This window comes from Delphinus delphis, chromosome 2 (assembly GCF_949987515.2).
Source record: "Delphinus delphis chromosome 2, mDelDel1.2, whole genome shotgun sequence".
In the NCBI taxonomy this organism is placed as follows: domain Eukaryota; kingdom Metazoa; phylum Chordata; class Mammalia; order Artiodactyla; family Delphinidae; genus Delphinus; species Delphinus delphis.
Window position 1 is genome coordinate 101366347 of NC_082684.1, and position 24466 is coordinate 101390812.

The following is a 24466-nucleotide window of genomic DNA, read 5'->3' on the forward strand; positions in this document are numbered from 1 at the left end:
AAGCTTTTTCAGTGAGGTTTTTTTTTTTTTTTTAAATCTACGTAGTTTATGAAAAGTACCATAATCTAGACCAACACGGTCATGCAGAGTCTCTGCATCTTGATCACTCCTTACTGTGGGTGTGTGGCTGCTTCAGGAGAGATGGAAACGGTGCCGCTTCCCTTCTGAAAGAACATCTGGGTTCTTATAGGCCTACTTGAAAAGAGCCCAGTATAATTGGGTTTTGGAGATGAAAAAATCTCCGAAGGAAGAAAACCTTTGGAGTTTGAAAGTCACACCGCAGGTACAATGATCTAAGCGGCTGACGCCCATTATTTTCTACCAGACAAACAATTTAAATCACAAGATGGTATCTGGAGGACGTCATGGGTAATAAATCTATAAAGTGCCTATAAAGAAAACGAGGCTTTTTCGAATGTGCAAAAGTTCAAAACCGATCTTTGGGCTGTTAAATATGGGTATCTGTGTCACATCTGGAGGAACAGAAGTAGAATTCTCCCATCAGAGAGGTTCTGGTATTCGGGTCCTGCCTCTTACCATGTCATGGGGCACTGGCTAGTGTAGCATAGTTGAGATCTTTCAGAACTCCGGTAACAGGCTTTATCCACGTACTAATTCGGGTGTGCTTTGAGTCCCCAAATATTAGATCTACGTGTCCCCCAAATTCTGTTGTGTCACAGTAGCTGGTGCCTCAGAGACGAATCTTGCCCAGAAATGAAACTGGTCTTGGCCTCCTGCCCTGACACAGGTTCTATGTTGAAATCTTGTGAAAAACAGTCAGGGGCTATTGGCTAATTTGGAGTTTTGTACATACAACTCATAGAATAGACCCATAAGAAGCGTTTCCTGATTATTCTTTAAAAAAAAAAAACTTGGTAAGATCTCTCCAAACTAGAATGATACATGGTGATGGGAGAGGCACATATTACAAGGTAGAGTAGATGGTTCTCAGGCCAGCGGCACTGGGGACCACTTGTAGCCTGAAAATTTTAAGGGATGCAAACTGTCACTTCCCCTTCACTTTTCTGGGAAATTCAAGAACATCTGGTTTCTTCTTTGCCTGAATTATCTATGTGATGAGAGATTTGTAGAAATAACCTGTACAACCTTTTCGAGCCACTTTGTATGAACCCAAGAACGGAAGCAGACATTTAGCACGTTTGGTGTAATGTAGCCACGTTCTAGATGAAGATATTTCTGGTTATTTTCCCATTTATTGTTTTCTTTCATGCTGCTTAGATATGTTTGCTTTATGGTTAAAAAAATTCAGTAGTCCTTGGGGAGAGCATCACATAGAGGAAAGAGGAGAGACTTTGAGATTTGGGTTTGTATCTCTATTTCATCATTTACCAGCTGCGTGACCTTGAGGAAGTGGCTTAACTTCTCTAAGCCTCCACTCCCTCATCTGTAAAATGGGGTTAGTAATGCTTCACCTTACAAGTGTGTGGTGAGAATTAAATGAGATAATGTATGAAAGTGCCTGTAACTGTGCCTGGCACAGGTAGAAGTAATTGGAAACGAGGCAGCTGATTTTCATACTCCTTTAGACCGCCGGAGCCTCAAAATCTCAAATAATACCTAATACCCTACACAAAGTGAAGCAAAGTCTAGCTGCAATATTCAAAGGGCCCCTTGAGATTCTCAGGGGTTCTGTCAATACTGAGCCTTAAACTCACTTGTAGAGTAAAAGAAATTCTGCCACAGAAGTTCTGCACATCAGACCATTTCTATAATGACATTTGCTAGAAAGGTATCTGTATATCCCAATCAAAAGTGCTAATGATGGTTATAAATACACCGAGTGTTTGTTCTTTAGTAATTCCTTTAGGGAAGGCACGTGCTCAGCCTCGGCACTATGGGTCTTTCGGGCTGGATAATTCTTTCCTGTGGGAGACTGTCCTGTACGTTGTAAGTTGTTTAGCAGCATTCCTGGTCTCTACCCATTAGATATCAGTAGCATCCTCATCCTAAACTGTGACAACCAAAAACGCTTTCAGACGTGGCCAGACATCTCCTGGAGGTGATATCACCTTAGCTGATCACCACTGCTCTAGGAGAACGATTGTGTACACGGTAGAAATATGCCAAGAGCAACCAAACTGCATGAAGGTGTAGGTCTGGCTGGCTGGCTAGGCTGTCCCACTAACTTCAGGGCAATTCAAACTGTAACTTAGTAAGATGACTCATATACAACGTGCGCCTTCAGGATTCTCGACCTCAGTGCTAATGGCCTCTTGTACTTGGCAGGAAGGGAAGAAAATGAGAAGAATAGCACATAAGCTAGTGAAACTCTAGGGCTCATGACCTCGGTTGAGTGTCCCAACCCATACGCTCTTCAGGACCATTTAGATGGTAATAGTTCTCACCAACTGGCCATGATTACAGGCAAAGCAACAACTCTGATGTATTAAAGAGAGAACCAGACAGACAACCACTGTTCTCAGCAGCTCATTAAAGGAACGCACACACACTATTTTAAGTACTTTTCCAATGGTCGTCAGTGTCAGTTAAAACTAACGTCTGCCAGTATTGATAGTATCTAACTGGGGCGAGAGCAAGACACTGCATAAGGGAATTTTTCGAAACCTTTAGCTAAGATTTGAAAGCCTAATTTATCCTAAGTAGTGAATGTGGTACATTCATAGCAATTAGCTTAGGTGAAACACTAAACATGATGAGTTGCCCGTTTGGAATAGCCTGTCCATCCGTCACACAGATGCGTAACAGCAGGTACGCTCATGCCACTTACTGCCTGCATCCATCAGTTGTGACCTTTCCATTGGCCTTTCTGTAGACGGTCATCAGGATAGTACCTTGTTTCATCACTATCTGATGATGCATTAGTTGAACTAGACTGTTCCAAACTAGGACAACCACTGCAATAATTAATCACGGTTAATGCATACATGGGCAATTTTCTTCGTGTTAACAAACCTCAGAGAAACGCTTTTTAAAAGCATATTTGGATTGAATCACGCTTCCTAGATCAGAGATTTGGGGGAGCCTAGGGTCACTACAGAAGATAGCCACAAACTAGTTTCAATAACCCATCTACTTAAGACTCTCTGGAATGTTTATCAAAATATATTATAGAATGTGAGTCTAAAGTTTCAAATCTGGAATTTGGGTTCAATTTCTAGACATTCTAAAGCCTTTGTTCGTTTGCTTAAGTCCATCATCGAGCCTCTTAGAATTTCATCAAGTAAATGCAGGTTTTGTCTGACCTTCCTCCTTTGTGTGTGTTGGTACTTAGATGTATCGTGTGTTGCTTGAACTGGTTCTCTACAGTGTTCTATCCTAGTCTCGAGCTGACGATGTGCTCAAGGATGTATCAAAATCCATGTAATGGAACTATTTAGATATTTCTAATATGTCAATAAAAGATATATTACAATCCTTCAATAGTAAGTATTTCCCATTTTTCTTAGTGAAACCTCAATTATAAATATTACCTTTTCCTTAAGATGGGTTTGGCATGACTGCCTGGTAACATCGACCTGAGCAAACACCTACTATTTTATGTACACGTGATTTAGAAAATGAATTTTTAACTACACAGGTATTATAGTTTCTTTTTTGCTTTAAAAAAAAAAGCTAAGAATGAGAAGGTGCATTGCCGCAATGGGGGTGAATTCTTTTCCTCTGGCCCTTCTGCTCAGTTCCCCCCAGGGTTGCACCTGCCATCTGCTACTGGTAAGGTCCCTGGATATCCCTCCTTGGGCCCCATTTCTAATGTCGATGAATGTTAATATAAGCTGATTTCTCTTAGCTCTTACTCCAGGGCAGGCTGGTAAGTATCAAATGAACCAGGTGGATGGTCTCTCTTCTCTCTTAAACTCTAGAATTCTGTGATTCAGACTTCATCCAGACTTCCTGATTCCCTGGAAAGTTCCAAACCTTACCCCTAGGTTCCTTCCTAGACGGTTGAAATAAATTATATTGTTTTGTGCCCGTCTCAGCCTGTTGATAACCAATGTTATGGCTGGACCAGCCCTTGTGGTTCTTATTGTGGTTGCAAGAAGCCCTCAGCAATAATCATCAGAAAACTTTGCAAAAAAAGGTTTGTTGCTTACAGGTCCTGAAAATTACGTGGCACACCTGGGGTCACACAGTGAGGCTGTGGGTAGACAGAGGGCCCAGGCCTGGGGTTCTGCTTTTATTGGGGTCCAAGCTGAGGACCTAGGGTTTCATGGGCTCACTCTTTATGAGTGAATTTAAAACATAAGAGAAGGAATTTAAAGTGTGAGAAGAGAAAAAAACAAGGGGCCCAAATGGTCAGTCACTGAAATCAACCAAGATCTCTAAAACAAAGCTGGGGAGTGGGTGGGGGCATGACCTGGCTCTTTATTTAGTCCTTTGTGGCTGGCAATGTGTATTTATCGAGATCGCCATCTCTGAGGTGGAGGCCCCCTTTGAAGTGGATGCCTCAGACATCAAAATCAAGTCAGGCACTTGCAAGGCAAAAAGAAAAGCCAGCTGTCAGGCTTACACTGCAGTTAACAAGGGGGAGAAAAGGGAAGCAACCTAAGTGTCCTTCAACAGACGAATGGATAAAGAAGATGTGGTATTTATACATATACAATAGAATATCACTCAGCCATAAAAAGAAATGAAATAGTGCCATTTGCAGAGACCTGGATGGACCTAGAGACTGTCATACAGAGTGAAGTAAGTCAGAAAGAGAAAAACAAATATCGTATAATATCGCTTATATTTGGAATCTAGAAAAATGGTACAGATGAACTTATTTGCAAAAGTGAAATAGAGACACAGATGTAGAGAACAAACTTATGCATACCAAGGGGGGAAGCGGGGGTGGGATGAATTGGGAGATTGGGATCGACATATATACACGACTCTGTATAAAATAGATAACTAATGAGAACCTACTGTATAGCACAGGGAACTCTACTCAATACTCTGGTGACCTAAATGGGAAGGAAATCCAAAAAACAGGGGATATATGTATATGTATAGCTGATTCACTTTGCTGTACAGCAGAAACTAACACAACATTGTACACAACTATACTCCATTAAAAGTTTTTTAAAGAGTGGGGGAGGGGAAAGGACTAGTTTGAGCATGTCTTTTCCTCACTTCTTTCTGCAGGAAAGGGAGGTCAATGTTGTTTCCAGCTCCTCTGAGGAGAGATTAGGAGGGACCCCCTGGGAGGAGAAGAAAGTGCTGGGGGAGGTGGAGGTGTGATGAGGGACAAGCCCCCCCACCCCCCGCCCCGAGTGAGGGAGTACATTCCCAAGATTATAGGAGGCTCAGAAGTTGGGGTCCCTTGTGTGGAACTTGCTCCTTTCCAGAGCAAAACCTTAGAGGGGAGTGGCTAGATGTGTGTTGACTTAAAAAAATGTACAACGTGAGAGTTGCGAGTTAAGTTTTATTTGGGGCAAAATGAGGACTGCAGCCTGGGAGACAGCATTTCACATAGCTCTGAGAAACTGCTCCAAAGAGGCAGGGGGGAAGGTCAGTATATATGTGATTTTGGTGAAGGGGGTGTACATACAATGAAGCACATATATATATTTTTTAATATACTTGGCAGTTTGCACGTTTTTTTTTAAAATAAATGTGTTTGTTTGTTTTCGGCTGAGTTGGGTCTTTGTTGTGCACAGGCTTTCTCTAGTTGCGGTGAGCAGGGGCTACTCTTCATTGCGGTGCACGGGCTTCTCATTGCGGTGGCTTCTCTTGTTGCAGAGCACGGGCTCTAGGCGTGTGGGCTTCAGTAGTTGTGGCACACAGGCTCAGTAGTTGTGGCTCGTGGGCTCTACAGCGCAGGCTCAGTAGCTGTGGTGCACGGGTTTAGTTGCTCCGCAGCATGAGGGATCTTCCTGGACCAGGGCTCGAACCCGTGTCCCCTGCATTGGCAGGCAGATTCTTAACCATTGCACCACCAGGGAAGCCCAAGCACATATTTTTTGCAGAAGGTTCTGCTAGTCTCCTGAGGGTTACTGCTAGTCACGAGGAGCAGATGTCACCATGAAGGAATTTAGAGCTTTTCTAGATATGAGGAGATGCAAGAATTGGGCTCATAAAATTGGCTCCTGAAGATATCTCACTATCTGAAGACCTGTTCTCCCAGTTTTCCCCAGAGCACAGAGGGCCTCATTCCCGATCTCCACCTGAACTCCTTTCAGGGGGTGTTGAAAGTCAGCAGCTGCAGCAGCACCTGCTTTAATCCTTGTAGAGGTAGATGGCAAGTGCTCACGACAAGTGCCAATTTGTAGCTGACATGTGCATCTTGGGAGAATGGGCCTGGGTCAAGCTGGGCAGGAGGGCAGCTGATGCACTTGCCTTGAAGAAACACTGGAGCTTGGACAGTGAACACATCGGCACAAGGACCCCAGGGCTCCCTGAACCTGAAGGCTGTGCACTGCTTAAGGCATCTACAGGACACAGTGGAGAGAGCTCCACCATGGCTGAGATGGATTTTCTTATCAGTGTTGGGAAGGAGGGTTTGGGAAATACAGTCAATTTTAACTTGATTTAGCAAAGTAAAGAAATGGGACATTTCTCACATCCAAAGGTTAATGAGGTGAAATTCACAGCAGTCCGTGTCCTATTGTTAGGGGAACCACTGATGGAAAACGCCAGGCCCTGGCCAAACAGGATAGTAACTACTTGCATGAGTTATCTTACCACAGGAGGTCCTGGTAAAGAACGTGGAACTAACAAGCTACCACCAACTGGAAGAATTCAGGAAAGGTCAAAAGGAGACACCAGTCTGTATGTCCTCCCAACCTCAGAGAATCTTCCTCGCTGGAATCCACCTTGGCTGAGCGATGTGGGCACCACCAGTAAGGACCCTGAGTCAGAACGATTGGCCAGAGACGACCCGGAAACTAACCCCATCACCGTAAAACCCGAGACTGCGAGACACGTGGCAGAGCAGTCCCCCTGGGTTCGCTTACCCTGCTGCCCTCTGCCCGGGCTTCCCTTCTCAGTAGTGTCCTGCTTTGTCAGCACGTGTGTCTCCTCAGACAATTCATTTCTGAGTGTTAGACAAGAGTCCATTCTTGGGCCGTTGAAGGGGTTCCCCTTCCTGCAACACTATGGTCCAAGTTACAAAATGGCACGCATGCAGTAGGAAGGAAGAAAACTTGCTCACACTTGGAATCTATCTGCGGCAAGACATCAAGAATAAGAAGCAGATCTCAGAAAAAGAAAGGAGGTAAGTATTTTAGAACTGTAGCATTATCTAATAAGTCAACACAGAAATAAGTGTCTGGTAATTCTCACCAGGACACCTTAGCTGAAGGTGATGTTGTGATCCAATTCCAGTAGACTGACTGTGAAAGCACAGAGTTAAAAAGCTAGCAATTTTCATCGGAGAAAAGGGTAATCATTACGCGTGAGGATTGGGGTCGGGGGAGAGGAAGAGAAGAGAAAGAAGTGAAAGGCTAGAAGAGGTCAAGGTTGATGAAATAAAAATTCACATTTTAAGGCAAGACAAGAAAAATGGAAACATCAAACCTTTTTCTCTGTCCTTTGACCTCCTTCTCCACCCCCCACTCCGGTGTGCACTGTGCAACTGCATTATATGTTAACCAGACCTCCCGAATGGCAGGAACCTTGGGAGATACTGGGCCTCACCTAATGGAAGTTCTGAGCTTAAATCCCTATGACCTATGAATGTCGCTAGTTATATTACTTGCATTCTGCCTGTTTCACAAGACTATCATTTATTGCATTACCAAATGTGTGACGGAGCCACAGATAAAATTAATGATGATTGGGCAGTTTGCAATGATTGATCAAAATATATAGTCCTATAAGATCAACGATTGTAATAGTGTAACTCTAGATATGGGAAGAAGGAATAAGAGGGAACCATTTCCTGGACCATAACAGACTAGTAAGACAGGTGATCCAGAGGCTTTTGGCTATTGTTAACAGAGCCCAGTCCAGTAATAGCATGTAAAGTGACCTATCAACAAAATCCTCACTTGACCTGGGAATGAGCATTCCTAGTGCCATGAGACAAATTGGTCACAAAATGCTCCCCAAACGTTGGCTGAAATTAAGAGTAAAAGGGGGCTTCCCTGGTGGCGCAGTGGTTGAGAGTCCGCCTGCCGATGCAGGGGACACGGGTTCGTGCCCCTGTCCGGGAAGATCCCACATGCCGCGGAGCGGCTGGGCCCGTGAGCCATGGCCGCTGAGCCTGCGCATCCAGAGCCTGTGCTCCGCAATGGGAGAGGCCACAGCAGTGAGAGGCCCGCGTACCGCAAAAAAAAAAAAAAAAAAAAAAAAGAGTAAAAGGGAAGGGACTGTCAAATAAAGACTGTTGCCCACCATCTCTAGTTCTGCAAGAATCAAGTCATTCACCACTGCAGTTGCTGACCTACGACACACCCTGAAAGGAATTCAGGGTGAAGATGAGGATGAGGCACTCTGTGCTCTGGGAAAACTGACAGAACCGGCCCTCAGATAGTATCTTTAGCAGAAATTTTTTATGAACCTGGATTCTTGGATCTTCCCATACTTAGAAAAGCACTAAAATCATTAACCAAGATGTCTGCTACTGTGACTCGCAGCAACCTTCTACTGAGAAAGATGTGTGCCTGACTGCAGGTACCGCCTTTGCCAAAATCACATTTTGGCTAGCTTCCTCCTTTACCTCTTTGGAACAGTTCTCAGAACTCTTGGAGAGACTGTCTTCTGGGTTATAATACTCAGATTGGCTCGAATAAAATTTCCCATTTTTTTCTTAGATTGACTATTGATTCGATTTTTCATGGACAAGGTCTTGCCAGTGTGAACCAGTCCAAATAGCCTGATGAAAGAAGCCCACCTGGCTGTCCCTTCTGGAGTCCTCTGCCTCCTCTGGGATGATGGACCCAGAATCACAGACACTCCTGACCTAGGGCAAAAATGAATTCTCATGGGGTGAGAGGTAAGGGTCTAAATACATTTTTAAATTATCCCATTACAATTTAATCAGTACTTAATCCTTTCTTTGCTTCAGTTGGATATTGTTGCCTACCCAGTTTGATCCTCCCTTCTCCTTCCCAGTAGATCCTGATTTTGTGTATGTAGTCAGTCACCCTGTATCCTTGCAGCCCTTTTGACTTCATCCCGAGCTCCAAGGGAAGCCCTGATTGGTCTGAGTTAATTATGACGATCCCCATTCTCCTTATCAGTGATTGGCTAAAGGATCCAGCCTAAGCCAATCAGTACATGACTTTCCCCTTGTCAGTGGCTTAGATCCAGATATGGGCACATGACCTAAGTTGGCCCAATTGTACTGAAGGAAAGGACATACAGGTCATGAATGAAGGAAATATTTCTCTTCCTTCTGATAGACATGACTAAATAAACATGTTGCTCAAGCTTGTTTGTTTGGTTTGACAACCTTTTTGTGACAATAAAATAATAGAGCCTAAGAATAAAGCCAACATGCAGAGGAGGGAGTAGCCAAGAGAAAAGCAGGGAAATGGACTGGAGCCCTTATCACACTATGCCTGAAGCTGAATTCACCTCTGAACTTTCTGCTATATTCAATGGTATATTTTTTGATATATATGATATGAGTAGTATATTTTAGAATTCTATAGTCTATTTAATATAGGTTATATATCATTTAATCTAGTTGGAGTTCAAAAAATTTACTTGAAGCTAAAAGTATCTTGATATCATTCACTGATTTAAAATATCCTTGTAACATGCTAAATTCTTGCTTTTAAAATTCTTGAGTCTGTTTCTAAACTCCCTCATTTCATCCCATCCCACTTCATTCCACCCCATTCTGTTCCATTGTATTACACTCCATTGGTGTATTTGTCTTTCTGTTCCATATCAGAGCATCTATTTTAATTACTGTAGGGTTTTAACTCACTTTCACAAATGGTGAGTCACATTCATTCTCAATTCTCATTGGACAAATTATTTCATAAAATCATTTTATTAAATGTTAAAAATGTTCTGAGATTATGACTGGGATTCTTTGACATTTAGTTATTTCAGTGCAAATTAACATTTTAAAAGATTAAGTCTCCCAATGCAGAAACATGAATTGTTACTCTAAAAATTCATATCTTCATCTTTTTTATCCTTCATTTATAAAACTTGAAGTGTTTAGTATTCCTACAATGAGGTACCACCTCACACCGGTCAGAATGGCCATCATTAAAAAGTCTACAAATAACAAATTCTGGAGAAGGTGTGGATAAAAGGTAACCCTCCTACACTGCTGGTGGGAATGTAAGTTGGTACAGCCACTACGGAAAACAGTATGGAGGTTCCTCAGAAAACTAAAAATAGAATTACCACATGATCCAGCAATGCCACTCCTGGGTATATACCCAGACAAAACTATAATTCAAAACGATACATGCACCCCTACATTCACAGCAGCACTATTCACAACAGCCAAAATATGGAAACAACCTAAATGTCCCTCAACAGATGAAGCGATAAAGAATATGTGGTATGTATATACAATGGAATACTACTCAGCCATAAAAAAGAATGAAATAATGCCATTTGCAGCAACATGGATGTAACTAGAGATTAGCATACTAAGTGAAGAAAGTCAGAAAGACAAATATCATATGATATCACTTAGATGTGCAATCTATAATATAGCACAAATGAACCTGTCTATAAAACAGAAACAGACTCACAGACATAGAGACCAGAATTTTTTTTAACATTTTTATTGGAGTATAATTGCTTTACAATGGTGTGTTAGATTCCGCTTTATAGCAAAGTGAATCAGCTATACATATACATATATCCCAATATCTCTCCCCTCTTGCATCTCCCTCCCACCCTCCCTATCCTACACCTCTAGGTGGACACAAGCATCGAGCTGATCTCCCTGAGCCATGAGGCTGCTTCCCACTAGCTATCTATTTTACATTTGGTGGTATATATATGTCCATGCCACTCTCTCATTTTGTCCCAGCTTACCCTTCCCACTCCCCGTGTCCTCAAGTTCATTCTCTACATCTGTGTCTTTATTCCTGTGCTGCCCCTAGGTACTTCAGAACCAGTTTTTTTGTTTTTTTAGATTCCATATGTATGTGTTAGCATACGGTATTTGTTTTTCTCTTTCTCACTTACTTCACTCTGTATGACAGACTCTAGGTCCATCCACCTCACTACAAATAACTCAATTTTGTTTTTTTTTATGGCTGAGTAATATTTCATTGTATATATGTGCCACATCTTCTTTATCCATTCATCTGTCGATGGACACTTAGGTTGCTTCCATGTCCTGGCTATTGTAAATAGAGCTGCAATGAACACTGTGGTACATGATTCTTTGAATTATGGTTTTCTCGGGGTATATGCCCAGTAGTGGGATTGCTGTGTCATATGGTGGTTCTATTTTTAGTTTTTTAAGGAACCTCCATACTGTTCTCCATAGTGGCTGTATCAGTTTACATTCCCATCAACAGTGCAAGAGGGTTCCCTTTTCTCCACTCCCTCTCCAGCATTTATTGCTTGTAGATTTTTTGATGATGGCCATTCTGACTGGTGTGAGGTGACACCTCATTGTAGCTTTGATTTGCATTTCTCTAATGATTAGTGATGTTGAGCATTCTTTCATGTGTGTGTTGGCAATCTGTATATCTTCTTTGGAGAAATGTCTATTTAGGTCTTCTGCCCATTTTTGGATTGGGTTTTTTCTTGTATATTTTGGAGATTAATCCTTTGTCAGTTGCTTCATTTGCAAATATTTTCTCCCATTCGGAGGGTTGTCTTTTCATCATGTTTATGATTTCCTTTGCTGTGCAAAAGCTTTTTAAGTGACAGGACACTTCGGTCTTATCCACGTGGAGACCTATATAGGCAGTAAAATTCTTTGCTAAAATCAAGATACACCTCACCTAATGATATTCTGAAAAAAATTCTTTACTGAGTAGCTAGACTACAATCGTTTTTTTCTTTGTCGTTACCTGATCATAGTGAATATAAAACGCTATAGTAATGATTATACAAAATACCTTCTTAGGTCAATGGTAATAGATAAGACAGTAAATTAATTTATCTGCTTTCGGCGCTTTTGAGAAATCAAAGGGAAAAAAAAAAAGATTGTTTTGTCCCAGAAGAACCTTCAACTTATACAGACAACCAAGAGATACCTGAAATTCCTGAGTGAGAGACCTGTATTCGTATCTTCAGGAAGCTTCAGGAAGCTTTGTGTGTGAGCACGCCTGCCGGTTTTCCCCAGAACAGATGTAATTGTGGGGTTTCACTTACTCTCACCCATCAACCCCCCCTGACCCGTGGCATACTTTTTCACCTTGGGAAGGGGATGGGAATGAGAAAGGGGGTGTTAATTGGGTCCCCAGAGTTTGCATATCTTTCCTCTAGCCTTCCTTGCTATTGTGGATAGTAGGTTTGGGCACACCCAGTTCTAGACCAGGAGACTGATTCTCCAGAGAAGCGTGAGACAAGTTACAGAGCCAGTCAGAAGCAGAGCCTGTACCTTGTAAAACCCCATGGGCTTCGTGCTGCTGCAGCCAGAGAGGATGGACTGCGTGGACCTGGGCCAATTCCGGGTAATCCTCAAGCCTGCGGGTCCCAGAAGATGCAGAAAACGTCTGTCGGGGATGTTGGCAGAGGGCCCTTCCGGGGAGGTGCGCGCTGGGGATGGGCGTCCCGCCTCACCTTCGCCGAGACGCCCCAGCAGAACAGCGCGGGGCGGGGGAAGGGGCGTGTCCCCTTCGCCAACCCAGCCAGCGCGCAGGCTCAGCGGGCAGAAGGGGCGGGGGGAGGCCGCGGCGCTCTCTGGCCTCGGTCCCGGGACCACCCCCGAGCGCGCGGCTGCGCGCTGAGCCTCCCGCCCTCCCGGAAGCGCAGCGCTCCGCAAGCGCCACGTCTGTCCCTGCACCTTATCCCTGGTCCCCCAGCCACCGTCCCATCCGCGAGGAGCACACGCCCGAGCCGCCGCCCACGGGACTGGACCGGGAGCATCATGGGCAGCGTGGCCTCGCGCTCCGCCTGCGCGCTGCCCCTTCTGCTGCTGCTGCTGCTGCAGGCGGAGCGGCCGCGGGGCGCGGAGCTCACCTTCGAGCTACCTGACAACGCCAAGCAGTGCTTCCACGAGGACGTGGAGCAGGGCGTGAAGTTCTCCCTGGATTACCAGGTGAGGCCCTGGCGCCCGGCAGCGCCTCCTCTCCCCCTTCCAGGTCTCCATTGGTCACTGGTGCGCCCCAGGCTGGAGTGGCTGGAATTAGCCAAAGAGGCTGAATGGGGCGGGAATGACCAGAGACCAGCTAACTTCCCCGCGAGGAAGTCAGAGCCCACTCGAGACAGGCCCGACTAACCAGGGCGGGAGGTAGCGCCAAAGGTGAGCTACCTGGCTGCGGATGCCCGGGGGCGGGTCCTGCATCCTGGGGAGTTGTCCTCAATGACCTGCAGGCCCCTTGACTCTAAGGAATCCATGTCTGATTAGCTGGACACAGGCTCTCTGTCCCAAGTTTTTTGGACCAGTTTGTCCCCGCCTGTACTGAAAAATGGCAGCGAGAGGAAATGGGTCCTTGGCATTATTCTTCCCTCTCTCCAGTGTTTGAAGTCAAGTTGGGGTGAGCGCGGCAAGTGATGAGAAATGGCGCTTTGGAAAGGAGGTGTCAGCGCAGGCTTTGAGCCCTGGCAGTGTGTCCAAGGAGTGGTGTTGTGGCTCCTGCCATATGGCTCAGAAAAGCTCCTAGCTCCTGCAGTCCTGGCTCCTTTGAGAGACTTCATGGCTCACAGTTCAGCGGAGCAGGTCTGGAGTGAGAGATCTGCCCCTGAGGTTTAGTGAGCAGATCTAAGAGTAGGGAGCTGAGTGGGAATTATACCCAGACCCGCGTCTGCTTGTGGACACATACTGACAGGCATTACAGAGATGAGTTGGCACGGGAAGCAGAAGTAGGGGCAGGCCATGTGGTGGGCCCTCTCTGACCAAAGCCACTAAAAGAGGCATGTGCTTGGGGACAGCACAATGTGTGATGACCTCCGAGGCACTGGTGTTGCCACTTTCACATGTCCGTGGACAGTGTGGAAATTGCAGCTGGATTAACAGGGGTCACCTAGAGACAGTCACCAAAACATGATCGTTGTGAGGATGGAGGGGGCTGAGAGGTCATCTGGTCCCTGCCAGGTCAGGAACCCCTGTTAGAGCACGTTCAGCATAAGTTTACACACCTCCAGCATTAGGAAGCTCACTAATCACAAAGCAAATTCTTCCATCTGAACAAAAGGAAATTTTAACATTTGGAAGCAGATGGAGGCCACTGACTGTGTTCTTTGATGGACCTTAGTTATAGTCATTGACCACCTCTGTGATTTTTGCCCTTTGCAGGTCTTATCTTTCCTGTGTTGAGAGTTTGAACTAATGATTCCCGAGGGCTCTCCCACCTCTGGTAATCACTGATTCTGTGAAGGCTTCAGTCTATGTTTGCTTTCCCCTTGCATTCCATCAGCAATAATATTAACGTTTACCAGACACGTTCAGCAGTTTACTTAACCTCGGGGCCTCAGTTACCTCTTCTGTAAAATGGGGAGGATTAGGCTCTTGGCACTCTTGCAGAGCAAAACTTTTGGAATCAGGCAGACATGGATTCAAGTCTTAGCTCTGTCACTTTCAAGCGGCATGACCATGGCCAGTTAACTTCAACTCTCTCAGCCTCAGTGTCATCCTCTGTAAATTGGGGAGTGTCAGCCTTTAGAAGTCTGTGAAGATTAAATGAAAAAAATGTTTGTGACATGTAATCACCGTGCCTGGTCGGCCTTTGGTAAGTGGTGTTTGCCTCTCTGGTGACAGCAGACTGTGGGTGTCTTTTGTGGTTGTCAGGTCATCACTGGAGGCCACTACGACGTTGACTGCTATGTGGAGGACCCCCTGGGGAACACCATCTACAGGGAAACTAAGAAGCAGTATGACAGCTTCACACACCAGGCTGAGGTCAAGGGCGTTTACCAGTTTTGCTTCAGTAATGAGTTTTCCACCTTCTCTCACAAGACCGTCTACTTTGACTTTCAAGTGGGCGACGAGCCCCCCATTCTCCCAGACATGGGCAACAGAGTCACGGCTCTCACCCAGGTGAGTGGACGCTAACAGGCTGAGATGAACCCCCTCCCCCCCAGCCTGCTCCTCCTTGTCTGTGCCCGTGTTGCCTGATGAACAGTCACCAGCTCTCCAGCTCCAGTCTGAAGTCTCAGTATTGACTCTGCCCCTCTGTTCACATCCAGTCCTACAAGACCCTATGTTCTCCTCTTGGTCTTCCTCTCCATTCTTTAACTGGATCCCTGCCGTGCTTTCCTCTGGTATTCCTGCGTTCCCATTTAGTCTTTGACACAGCACCACTTTCAAAGTTCACATAGCATATGCCTCTCTGCTGATACGATGTATCTGCATGAGAAAGACCGGTCCTCCTTTGTGTGGTATATATTAGTCAGGGTAACAACGGCTGGCTGCTATAACAAATAAACCCCAAATATCAATGGCTTAGCACAATGAAAGTTTTTTTTTTTTTTTCTCACTCAAATAATAATCTAGAGAGTAGGGATAGGGGTGGAGGACTTTCCTCCATGGAGTGACTCAGGAAGCCAGGCTCCTTCTTTCTTGTCATCTTTCTGATGTCCCTTAGGGCTTCAGAGTCCTCTGTTTCTAGCCACCAAAAGAAGGAATGATAAAGTCCCATCTGCTTCTTAAAAGCCCTGGCCCAGAAGTGATGCCATCACACCCACTCATATCTCATTGTTGAGGAATAGTCCTGTGGATAGACTGGATGAAACGAAGGCGGCAATCACTTCAGTTGGGCAGTCAACTCCTAGCAACAAACTTCACAATCTGGAAGAGAAAAGGTGACACTTTTGGAGGACGGATAGTCATCTCTGTCGCCCATGGCTGTCACAGTTAACTATAATCTGAGCCCAGCCTCCTCCCTCAGTCTTCCCTCCTGCTATTTAAGCTTTTCCCTCCCTCCCATATGCAGGCTCTGAAGCTAGGACTCTGTATTACCCCTGAATCCCCAGCGCCCCAGTGCCTGGGGTGTGGCACCGACTAAGAGCTCACCAAATAGTTATCAAATGACTGAGGGGCAGGACCCAGGGAAACCTGCGAGACAGGAATGACCTTCTGTGGCTGCACCCGTTCCACGCCCAAAGCCAGAGCATCTGAGTCTCCAGCAATGCCAGATTACCTTCTGGGCTGCCCTCCAAGGTGACCACAGGCTCCATTCCTCTGTGGCTTGGACCATGGGCTCATGCTCTGAGCAGTTGGAGGTTAGCACTGCACTGTCCGGTCAGTGACAGCTATCTACATATGGCTGTTGACATTTAATTAAAATTAAATTAAAAATTCCCTTCCTTGTTTGCTCTGTACCAACATTTCTAGTGTTCAGTAGTCACAAGTGGCTGGTGCCCACGCATGGGGAGTTCCACTGGACAGCAGTGCGTTTGAACTTAGCGGCATGACTGCTGCTAGAAGTTCCAGCCCAGGGTGTGTCTTCTGTGTAGGATCTTTCATAACCTATCCTCTCAGGAGGTCTGTTGGTCGTTGATGAAATAGCTTCTGTTTTGAAGATTTTATGAGTCTCCAGAAGCTGAGCTGAAGGATTTCTCTCTCTAAGCAGTGGAAAAGAAACCAGTAGAGAAAAGGCTTTGTGGATTAACGCACTAGAGACGTTCTTTCCTGGAGCCTTAGAATTAGAGTTTGGTTTTGTTGCAGGAAGGAGTGATTGCACTTCCCCTCTTCTGCATCTGGGAACCTCATCCTTCCTTCTGCCCAGCCACAAAAGAGCTGTTTCCTTCTCCTTCTGTACCTCTGACCCCCCTGCCTGGTCTGTGCCTGTCTCAGACAGCTCCCGCTCGCCTGTGGTGGGCCCGTGCTCAGTCTGCACACTGTACTGGGTGGTGGGAGTATGAGGTCAGAGGGCGCTGTCCCAGCTGTCAGGAGCCCTGTGTGGAATGCGACCCTGTAAACCACGGAGCTCCAGGATGCTCTGATCAGAGCTGAGATTTAAGGGTGAGGGTTGTCAGGGGATGGACCAATTGACTCTTCCAGGAGGGTCAGGGAAGTCTTCACAGGGAGAGTTTTAGCTTAAAGCGACACTCTGGGTGCTTGCCTAGGAGTGTGTCTGGCACGGGAGGAGAAAAGGCCTCCTGGGTGGGGAGAACAGCAGGTGCAGGTGTTCAGGGCATCACTTTACTTTCCTCACCGGCCCTGATCTTATTTTGCTTGGCATGGATCCCCTTTCTACCTGCAGCTGTCTTCTCTCTTCCCCTGAGGCTTCATCCGGCTCAGTGCTGGGCCAGAGGCTGTGTGTTCTGGCACGAGTAGCAGCCCCAGGATGAAAGAATAGGATCCAGAGTGACCGCGTCCCGGGCCAGGGCTCCAGGCCAGAGGGACTTGTCTTCGGCCTGAGTTCCAGCATGACCAGGCTCCTGGCAGAGGACATGGGCTAGAGATGCTACTGAGGGAGGCCAACCTTGAGGTGCCCTGGGCGTCCTGAGAGTCTGGGCAGATCCTAGCGGAGGCTGAAGGTTCCTGACAGAGGTCCAAGGTCCGGGGCTGCCTCAGTGGTGATCGAGGGAAGATGAAAGGTTTTCCTAACTCTACTCTGAGGCCAGCTCCTGCGACGCTGCCTTTGAGCTCTTGAAGAATTTAAAGAATCAAGTGCGGACTTCCCTGGCAGTCCAGTGGTTAAGACTCTGCGCTTCCATTGCAGGGGGTGCGAGTTCGATCCCTGGTTGGGGGAACTAAGATCCCATGTGCTGCGCGGCCAAAAAATAAAATAAAATAAAAAAGAGCCAAGTGCTTCTATCCATGGAGGTCCTGATGAGGTGAGGCTGCAGGAATTTGCTGCTGGTTACAGAGTGAAGACCTGGGCATCAGCAGGGGGTAGAGACGGGATGGGATGTGGGCATGGGATGGAGGAAAGGGATGGTCCTGGGAGGGAGACAGGTCGGGGTGTCTCCAGAGACCACCTGTCATGATGGAGTGGTACCCACGATCCCCGTGAGGTGCCCGGACACTTTGAACCAGCCAGGGCTGGAGGTCTCAGCGGGGTGAAGTTCGCACTGCAGGAGAGCTGGGGACCCATGGCCCTGGGAGAACAGGGCTCTTTGCAACAGAAGGGCCTCTGCTGGCTTCCTGCTGGGTAGGAAGCAGGCTGGCTGGGTTGCCTAACTGACATTTTGTGGGAATAAGCTGAAGTGGTATCTTAGACTAACGCCAACAGCAGATCCCAGTGGACAGGGAAGTAGCATGTTTTTACAGTAAGGGGATGCTTCCAGGTGTCTGTGAATCTTGGTGATGTGTGGCCCTGGGGTCTCCTGTGAGGCCCGTGCCAGGTTCTAAAGGTGTCTCCTGGTTTTAGACGCCAGGAAAGCCGTAGAGTACCACCTCCTGCTCTGTTACCTCCTGAAAACTGGCTTCCTTCCCTGTCACTGATCAGATCTGAGGTGGTTCCTGTAAAGACCTCAGGCCCTCTTCATAGAAGCGCAGTGCTGGTCTCTGGCTGATGACATCTGATCCACGTCTTTGAAGTGATGCCTTGCGTGGCATATCTGATGTGTCCTCTGCCCGGGGTGTCGGCACCCGTGGTTTCTGTGTCCTCCTCCGTTTCTCTCCCCCCCACCCCCACCCCCACTCCTTCTCCAGTGATTCTGGACCCTGGGAGGAGGCTGGAGGTACCAGCCTATACTGCTGCACGCCTGGGCTAGGGCTCAGGGGTCCCAGGAGCTCCCAGTTCAAGTGAGTGTAATGTACCTTTTGAGTTTCTGAATGAGCTTGTGATGGAAATAAACACGGAGGGTGGAATTCTAGCCTGGAAAACCAGTGAGCCCTTCCCTAGTGTTTAAAAACAAAGCCTCTGTGTATTTATACATTCTAAACATGTGTGTATGTATGTCTATGTGTACACATGCATATGCATGCAGAGACACACGGGCATGCGTGTGCGTGTATACACATGTATATGTGTATCTCTGTTCAGCCCACTAATTTCAAGAACGATCTTCTCTACTTTGATACCGAGTCCCCTAAATCGCTCCCAGATCCGCTCTTCTTACCCCACTTGGTGACCTTCTTAATTGAGGGCCTCGTCTTTTCTTCCCAGCAGAACTGCAGCCACCAAAGTGGTTTCCCCACCACCAGTCCGCCTCTGCATCATGGCTGGCAGGGAAGTTCTCTTAAAGTGGGATCCTTGCCTTGCCAATCTTCTGCTCACAGAGCTTCGTGTTAAAGTCTTGACTCTCAAGGCCTTTACCGTGAGCTTCCACCTACCCATGACTTCCTTCCCACATATCCCCGATGGGCTGCACATACTGGGCTCTGCATGTACTCTTTGCCATGCTTTTCTTTCCTTTTTTTAAAAAATAAATTTTTTTTATTTATTTATTTTTGGCCGCGTTGGGTCTTCGTTGCTGTGCGTGGGCTTTCTCTAGTTGCGGCGAGCGGGGGCTACTCTTCCTTGTGGTGCGCGGGCTTCTCATTGCGGTGGCTTCTCTTGTTGCGGAGCACAGGCTCTAGGCACACGGGCTTCAGTAGTTGTGGCACGCAGGCTCAGTAGTTGTGGCTCACGGGCTGTAGAGCGCAGGCTCAGTAGTTGTGGTGCACGGGCCTAGTTGCTCCGCAGCATGTGGGATCTTCCCCGACCAGGGCTCGAACCCGTGTCCGCTGCCTTGGCAGGCAGATACTTAACCATTGTGCCACCAGGGAAGCCCTGCCATGCTTTTCCTGCGTGGAATGCCTTCCCCTCATCCTCTGCCTGGTGACATGCTGCCCATCTGTCAAGGTTCAGGTTATCTCTTCCCTGTGTCAGGTACGCCTCCATCTCTGGCAGGATTAGCAGCTTTCTCTGAGGTGTTCCTATAGCTCCTCTCACCCCTCTGTTGTTAGCTCTTTTGGCACTGCAGGAAGCTGATAACATTCTCTAAATTATGACCTTCTTGGGACCCAGGACTGTGTCTGACTCATTTCATCTCTCAGTTCCTAGGGCCCCGCACAATGTCTGGAAGGCGAGTAGGCACTTAATAAATAAACATTTGAAAGAACAAATTAGTGTAGTTTGGGCTATCAGAGAAAACCGAGTATGATTTGGAATTCCTGTAGTGTCATTTTGAGAGGCGTCTCTCCTGAGTTCCCCAGCCCTACCTTCAATAACCGCGGTCTTCCGAAGATCACCAGGGTGCTATCGATATAGAACTAATGGCCTTACCAAACCTTCCTGTGTCATGGTCACAGGGAGTGACTGGAAGGGCACAGTAGGGAAGCATCTACAAATGCCATACCTTGGTTCCACTTGGACACGGGTTTGCGTAGGTGAAGCCTGACTCCACTCTGTGACCTCTTTCCTGGTTCCTTCACAGTTTAGTCCCCTTCCTTCCTGTGTGACAGTTGACATGCCTTCATCAACTCTGGAAGCGTTACCAGGAGAGCGAGGACGGGCAATGCCACCGTCGTCTCCAGTGCAGAGGTCTGTACCCTGAGAGGTGTCCTCTGGTGGTTGGCATCTGAAGTCAGTTGTCACTTAGGAGTCCCCTTTGGAATCAACTTCTTGATGTCAGGAACCCTTCTCAGGATCATTTGTCCATTTCTCAACGTCACACGTCTGTAGGTACAGACACACCTTGTTCTACTGCACTTCACAGGTGCTGTATTTTTTACAGTTGAAGGTTTTGGGCGACCCTGTGTTGTCAGATGATGGTTAGCATTTTTTTCAGCAATAAAGTATTTTCTAATTAAGGTATGTACATTGATTTTTTTTTTAGACATAATGCTATTACAGTCTTAATGCACTACAGTATAGTGTAAACGTAACTTTATTATGCACTGGGAAACCAAAAAATCCCTGTGACTCACTTTATTGTGACATTTGCTTTATTGTGGTGGTCTGGAAACACACCAGCAGTATCTCCAAGGTATCCCTCTACACCCTACCTACCAAATGTGGGGAAGGTGAAGAAGCCCCATGCTAACTCCAGTCGCAAGAGAAGACCGTAATATAGCCCAAAAATAGGACACGCAGGTGTCACTGAGAAAGCAGGATCAAGGTTCCCCTTGGGGGAAAAAGTGAAGCACAAACGACCTTGTTCTTGTTCTTTACGGTGGATTCTGCCCCTTGACCTGATGCCTAGTCGAGGTCCACTAATTCCATCTCGTACACAGTGACCTTGTCAGTTTGCCCTCCACGTGACATTTCACCACCTCTTCCCTATAGATCAGAATGAGGGGGTCAGCCAACATGTGCAGGGGAAACCCACACCCCTAGGAGGTAGACCAGTTGTCAGACAGAAGATGCTGCCTTGTTAACACAGAGGCTGAAGGGGAGCTTTTCTCTCCTCACGTAGTCTAGTTTAGCTCCTTGAATGGCCCAGAATCAAGAATATCTATGAAGCAAGTAAGGGCAACATCTTTTTTTGGTCATAGTCTCCCCTTTGGCGTCCAGAAACTGTTCAATTGGTGAGAGAAATGAGGGTTTCACGGGGGTCTGTCAAGGTGGTGACACAATGGTTTGGTCCCTTCTAGCTTCTTATGTTGAGCTTTATAAGTAGTTCACCTTTGGAATTTGGGAAACAAACGTCTGTTGGATGCTTATGAACTTCCGTCGCACAAGAACTTATTGTTGGGATAGAATTTGCTGGGTTTTGGATAAAATGATTGCTTTAGAGGTTGCCTGTGAGTAAGAACACATGTTCTTTCACAGGCATAATATCTTAGTTTTCTATTGCTGAGTCAATAATTACTACTAATGGCTGAAAACAACAGGCATTCATTATCTCACCGTTCTGTAGGCTCTAAGCATGGGCCAGCTCAGTTGGGTTCTCTGCTCAGGGTCTCAAGGCTGAAATCAGGTTGGGTTGGCCTCTTCTCTGGAGGCTCTGGGGAGGAGTCTGCTCTCACACTCATTCAGGTGGTTGGCAGAATTTAGTTCCTTGCAGCTGTAGGACTGAGGTTCCTGTTTCCTTGTTGGCTGTTGTGCTGTCCACTCCTAGAGGCCTTTTTCTGGTCCTTGCATGTGACCTCTATCTTGAGAGCCAGCAACGGGGCACTGAATTCCTTTGAATCCAGCCTCTCTGACGTCTCCTTCAGCCACCAGCTGGAGAAAGCTCCCTGCTCTGAAGGGCTCCTGTGATTCGGTCAGGCCCACTGGATGGCCCCCCTCTCTTAAGGTCAGCTGTGACATATAACATGATCACAGGAGTGGCAGCTCATCACATTCACAGCTTCCTGGGATTGGAGCAGGGGACCTTGGTAGTGGGGGTGGGATGTATTCAGAATCCGGCATGCTACACGTAATATTTTAGCAGGTAAAGGAAGTTGTGAAGTAGTGTGCGTTACGTGTGAGTATATGCCTGTGTGTGTGCACGTTCATGTGCACACATGTCTGTCTTTGCACATGTTTGTATGTGAGTGTGGTTCTATGTACATGAGAAATATATGTCTTCATGTGTTTCTGTGTATACATAGAAGTGTAGGCTGCGAATTTAATAGAATGAACTCAGAGTCCAACACAATTGTGGTTTACTTCACGCCCTGCCGTTCATTAGCTGTGTGACCTTGGGCAAGTCATGTAGCCTCTTTGAGCCTCAGTTTCCTCATCAATATATGCAGTAAGCAATCAGTCAGTCCTCCTTAACATTGGGACTAATGATCCCTGCCTGTCAGGGGTATGGTGAGTATTAAATAAGAACACAGGGCAGTATTTGAAAGCATAGGCTCAGGACTCAGACAGTTGAGTTTAAATCCTGACTCTGCCATCTACTAACTGTGTGACTCTGAACAAGTTACTTAACCTCTCTGAGCCTCAGTTAGGCGTATTATGAATACAGCCGTGTCAGATCCTTAGCACAGACACGTAGTTAGCATCCAGCAGAAATTGCCGAAGATGTTGAAGATCACATGTGCTGTGTGTGTGCCGGATCCTCTTCTTCTTTTCTGAGGGTTCACAGTGACTGCTCTTCTCTTCCTGCCTAGATGGAGTCCGCCTGTGTGACCATCCACGAGGCTCTGAAGACGGTGATCGACTCCCAGACACATTACCGGCTCCGGGAGGCCCAGGACAGGGCCCGGGCCGAGGACCTGAACAGCCGAGTCTCTTACTGGTCTGTCGGTGAGACGATCGCGCTCTTCGTGGTCAGCTTCAGCCAGGTGCTGCTGCTGAAAAGCTTCTTCACAGAAAAACGACCCGTCAGCAGGATGGTCCACTCCTAGTTGGGGCGCTCTGCTCCCAGGCCCCTCCCACCCCAGGGCGGAGCAGCTCCCTTTGGTCACAGGCTCCTGGGGCTGGTGGGTGCGACCCAGGAGCTGCCTGGAGAAGAGCACAGGGTAACACGTTCTCACCTTGCCTTCTATTCAGATGCTTGGTCCTTGTACTCCAGCAGCCAAAGCTCATAGCGCCCAGAAAGCGGAAGGCATCCAGCTGCAGCATGTGTGTAACACTGAATGCAGAAAGGGTACAATCAGGCTAGGGATTGGCCAGTGTGGGAGGGCAGGCAGGCAGCCATCCAGTGGCCTGGCTCGTAGGAGGAACCCCAAGGGCCCAGGCCTCCAGGGGGCAGCTCAGGGCTCTCTTTTTGCTCCACGACGCATGGCCTATTTGGCTTGTGTGTATCCCGCGTGGAGGAGACAGGGCCCTGTCTGGCCTTTCCTCACATGGAGCTCTCTGTACCTGTGGAAACCAGGCATTGAAGCGGCTTTGCAGAAGTCCCCATCCCAGGTGAGCCGTGGAATCAGCCCTGCGAGCAAGAACAAAATGGTAGCTGGGTGCCTTGGTTGGCTGTGTATCTCCTAGAAGGCAGGACTCTGGCTAATAAAAACTGTCTGTGAGCACCATGGAGACCTGTGCCATTATTTCTCTGCTCTAAAGGAGCTCACGGCTTAATGGGGAGCATTGGTGTGCATATAATTAATTACAGCCTAATAGAGCAAGTGATGCCTCAGAGATCTGTATGTGTAGACGTTTGTGGAGGGAGTAGTAAACAGCTCTCAGTTGAATGAAAACAGTGAAATAGGGAGTTGGTTATTTCGTGTTCTCAGACCCTAGTGCTTACTGTCAACAACTGAGTCATCATTTAATCCAAATAGAGGGGCTAAGAACAGAAAAAGAAAAGACTGAGCAATGATGAGTGGCTGTTCCAAGGCCATTTCCACAGCAGCTACAGTGGTCTCTTTAAAACCTAAGTCAGACCCTGTCGCTCCTGCTCAAAACCTTCCCAAGGCTCTGCATGTCATTCACAGCTCATGAAAGTCCTCACCGTGGTCTCTGAAATCCTGCATCTGGCACCCCAGCCTCTGGCACCCCAGCCTCTGGCCCTGGAAATCCCCTACCCTACTCCCTCCACTCACTTCTCCCATGTCTTCCAGATCCTGCTGTTCCTATCACACCAGGCCATGCTTCTGCCCCAGGGCCTTTGCACAGGTGGTTTCCTCTGTTAGAACACCCTCTCCCTGATATCTGCATGACCTGCTCCATCGTTTCCTCCTAACCAGTGTCACCTTGTCAGTGAGGTCTCTCCT

At 47.0% G+C, this 24466-nt stretch overlaps 1 protein-coding gene across 1 annotated transcript; it reads left to right on the top strand.

Moving 5' to 3' along the window:
• Positions 1-12476: 12476 nt before the first annotated feature.
• TMED3 (transmembrane p24 trafficking protein 3) lies at positions 12477-23965 on the top strand. The gene is made up of 3 exons (XM_060005316.1): positions 12477-13105; positions 14795-15043; positions 22925-23965. The coding sequence occupies exons 1-3, from the start codon at positions 12548-12550 to the stop codon at positions 23159-23161; spliced, it is 1044 nt and encodes a 347-aa protein (XP_059861299.1). The 5' UTR covers positions 12477-12547; the 3' UTR covers positions 23162-23965.
• The last annotated feature ends 501 nt before the right edge of the window (positions 23966-24466 follow it).

What these genes read in the sequence shown, in the direction of transcription:
- TMED3 (XM_060005316.1), top strand. Translation starts at nt 12,548, where the DNA reads ATGCAGAAAACGTCTGTCGGGGATGTTGGCAGAGGGCCCTTCCGGGGA. An exon ending in AGTTCTCCCTGGATTACCAG is followed by an intron (nt 13,106 to 14,794) that starts GTGAGGCCCTGG and finishes TGTGGTTGTCAG; the next exon opens with GTCATCACTGGAGGCCACTA. An exon ending in GAGTCACGGCTCTCACCCAG is followed by an intron (nt 15,044 to 22,924) that starts GTGAGTGGACGC and finishes CTTCCTGCCTAG; the next exon opens with ATGGAGTCCGCCTGTGTGAC.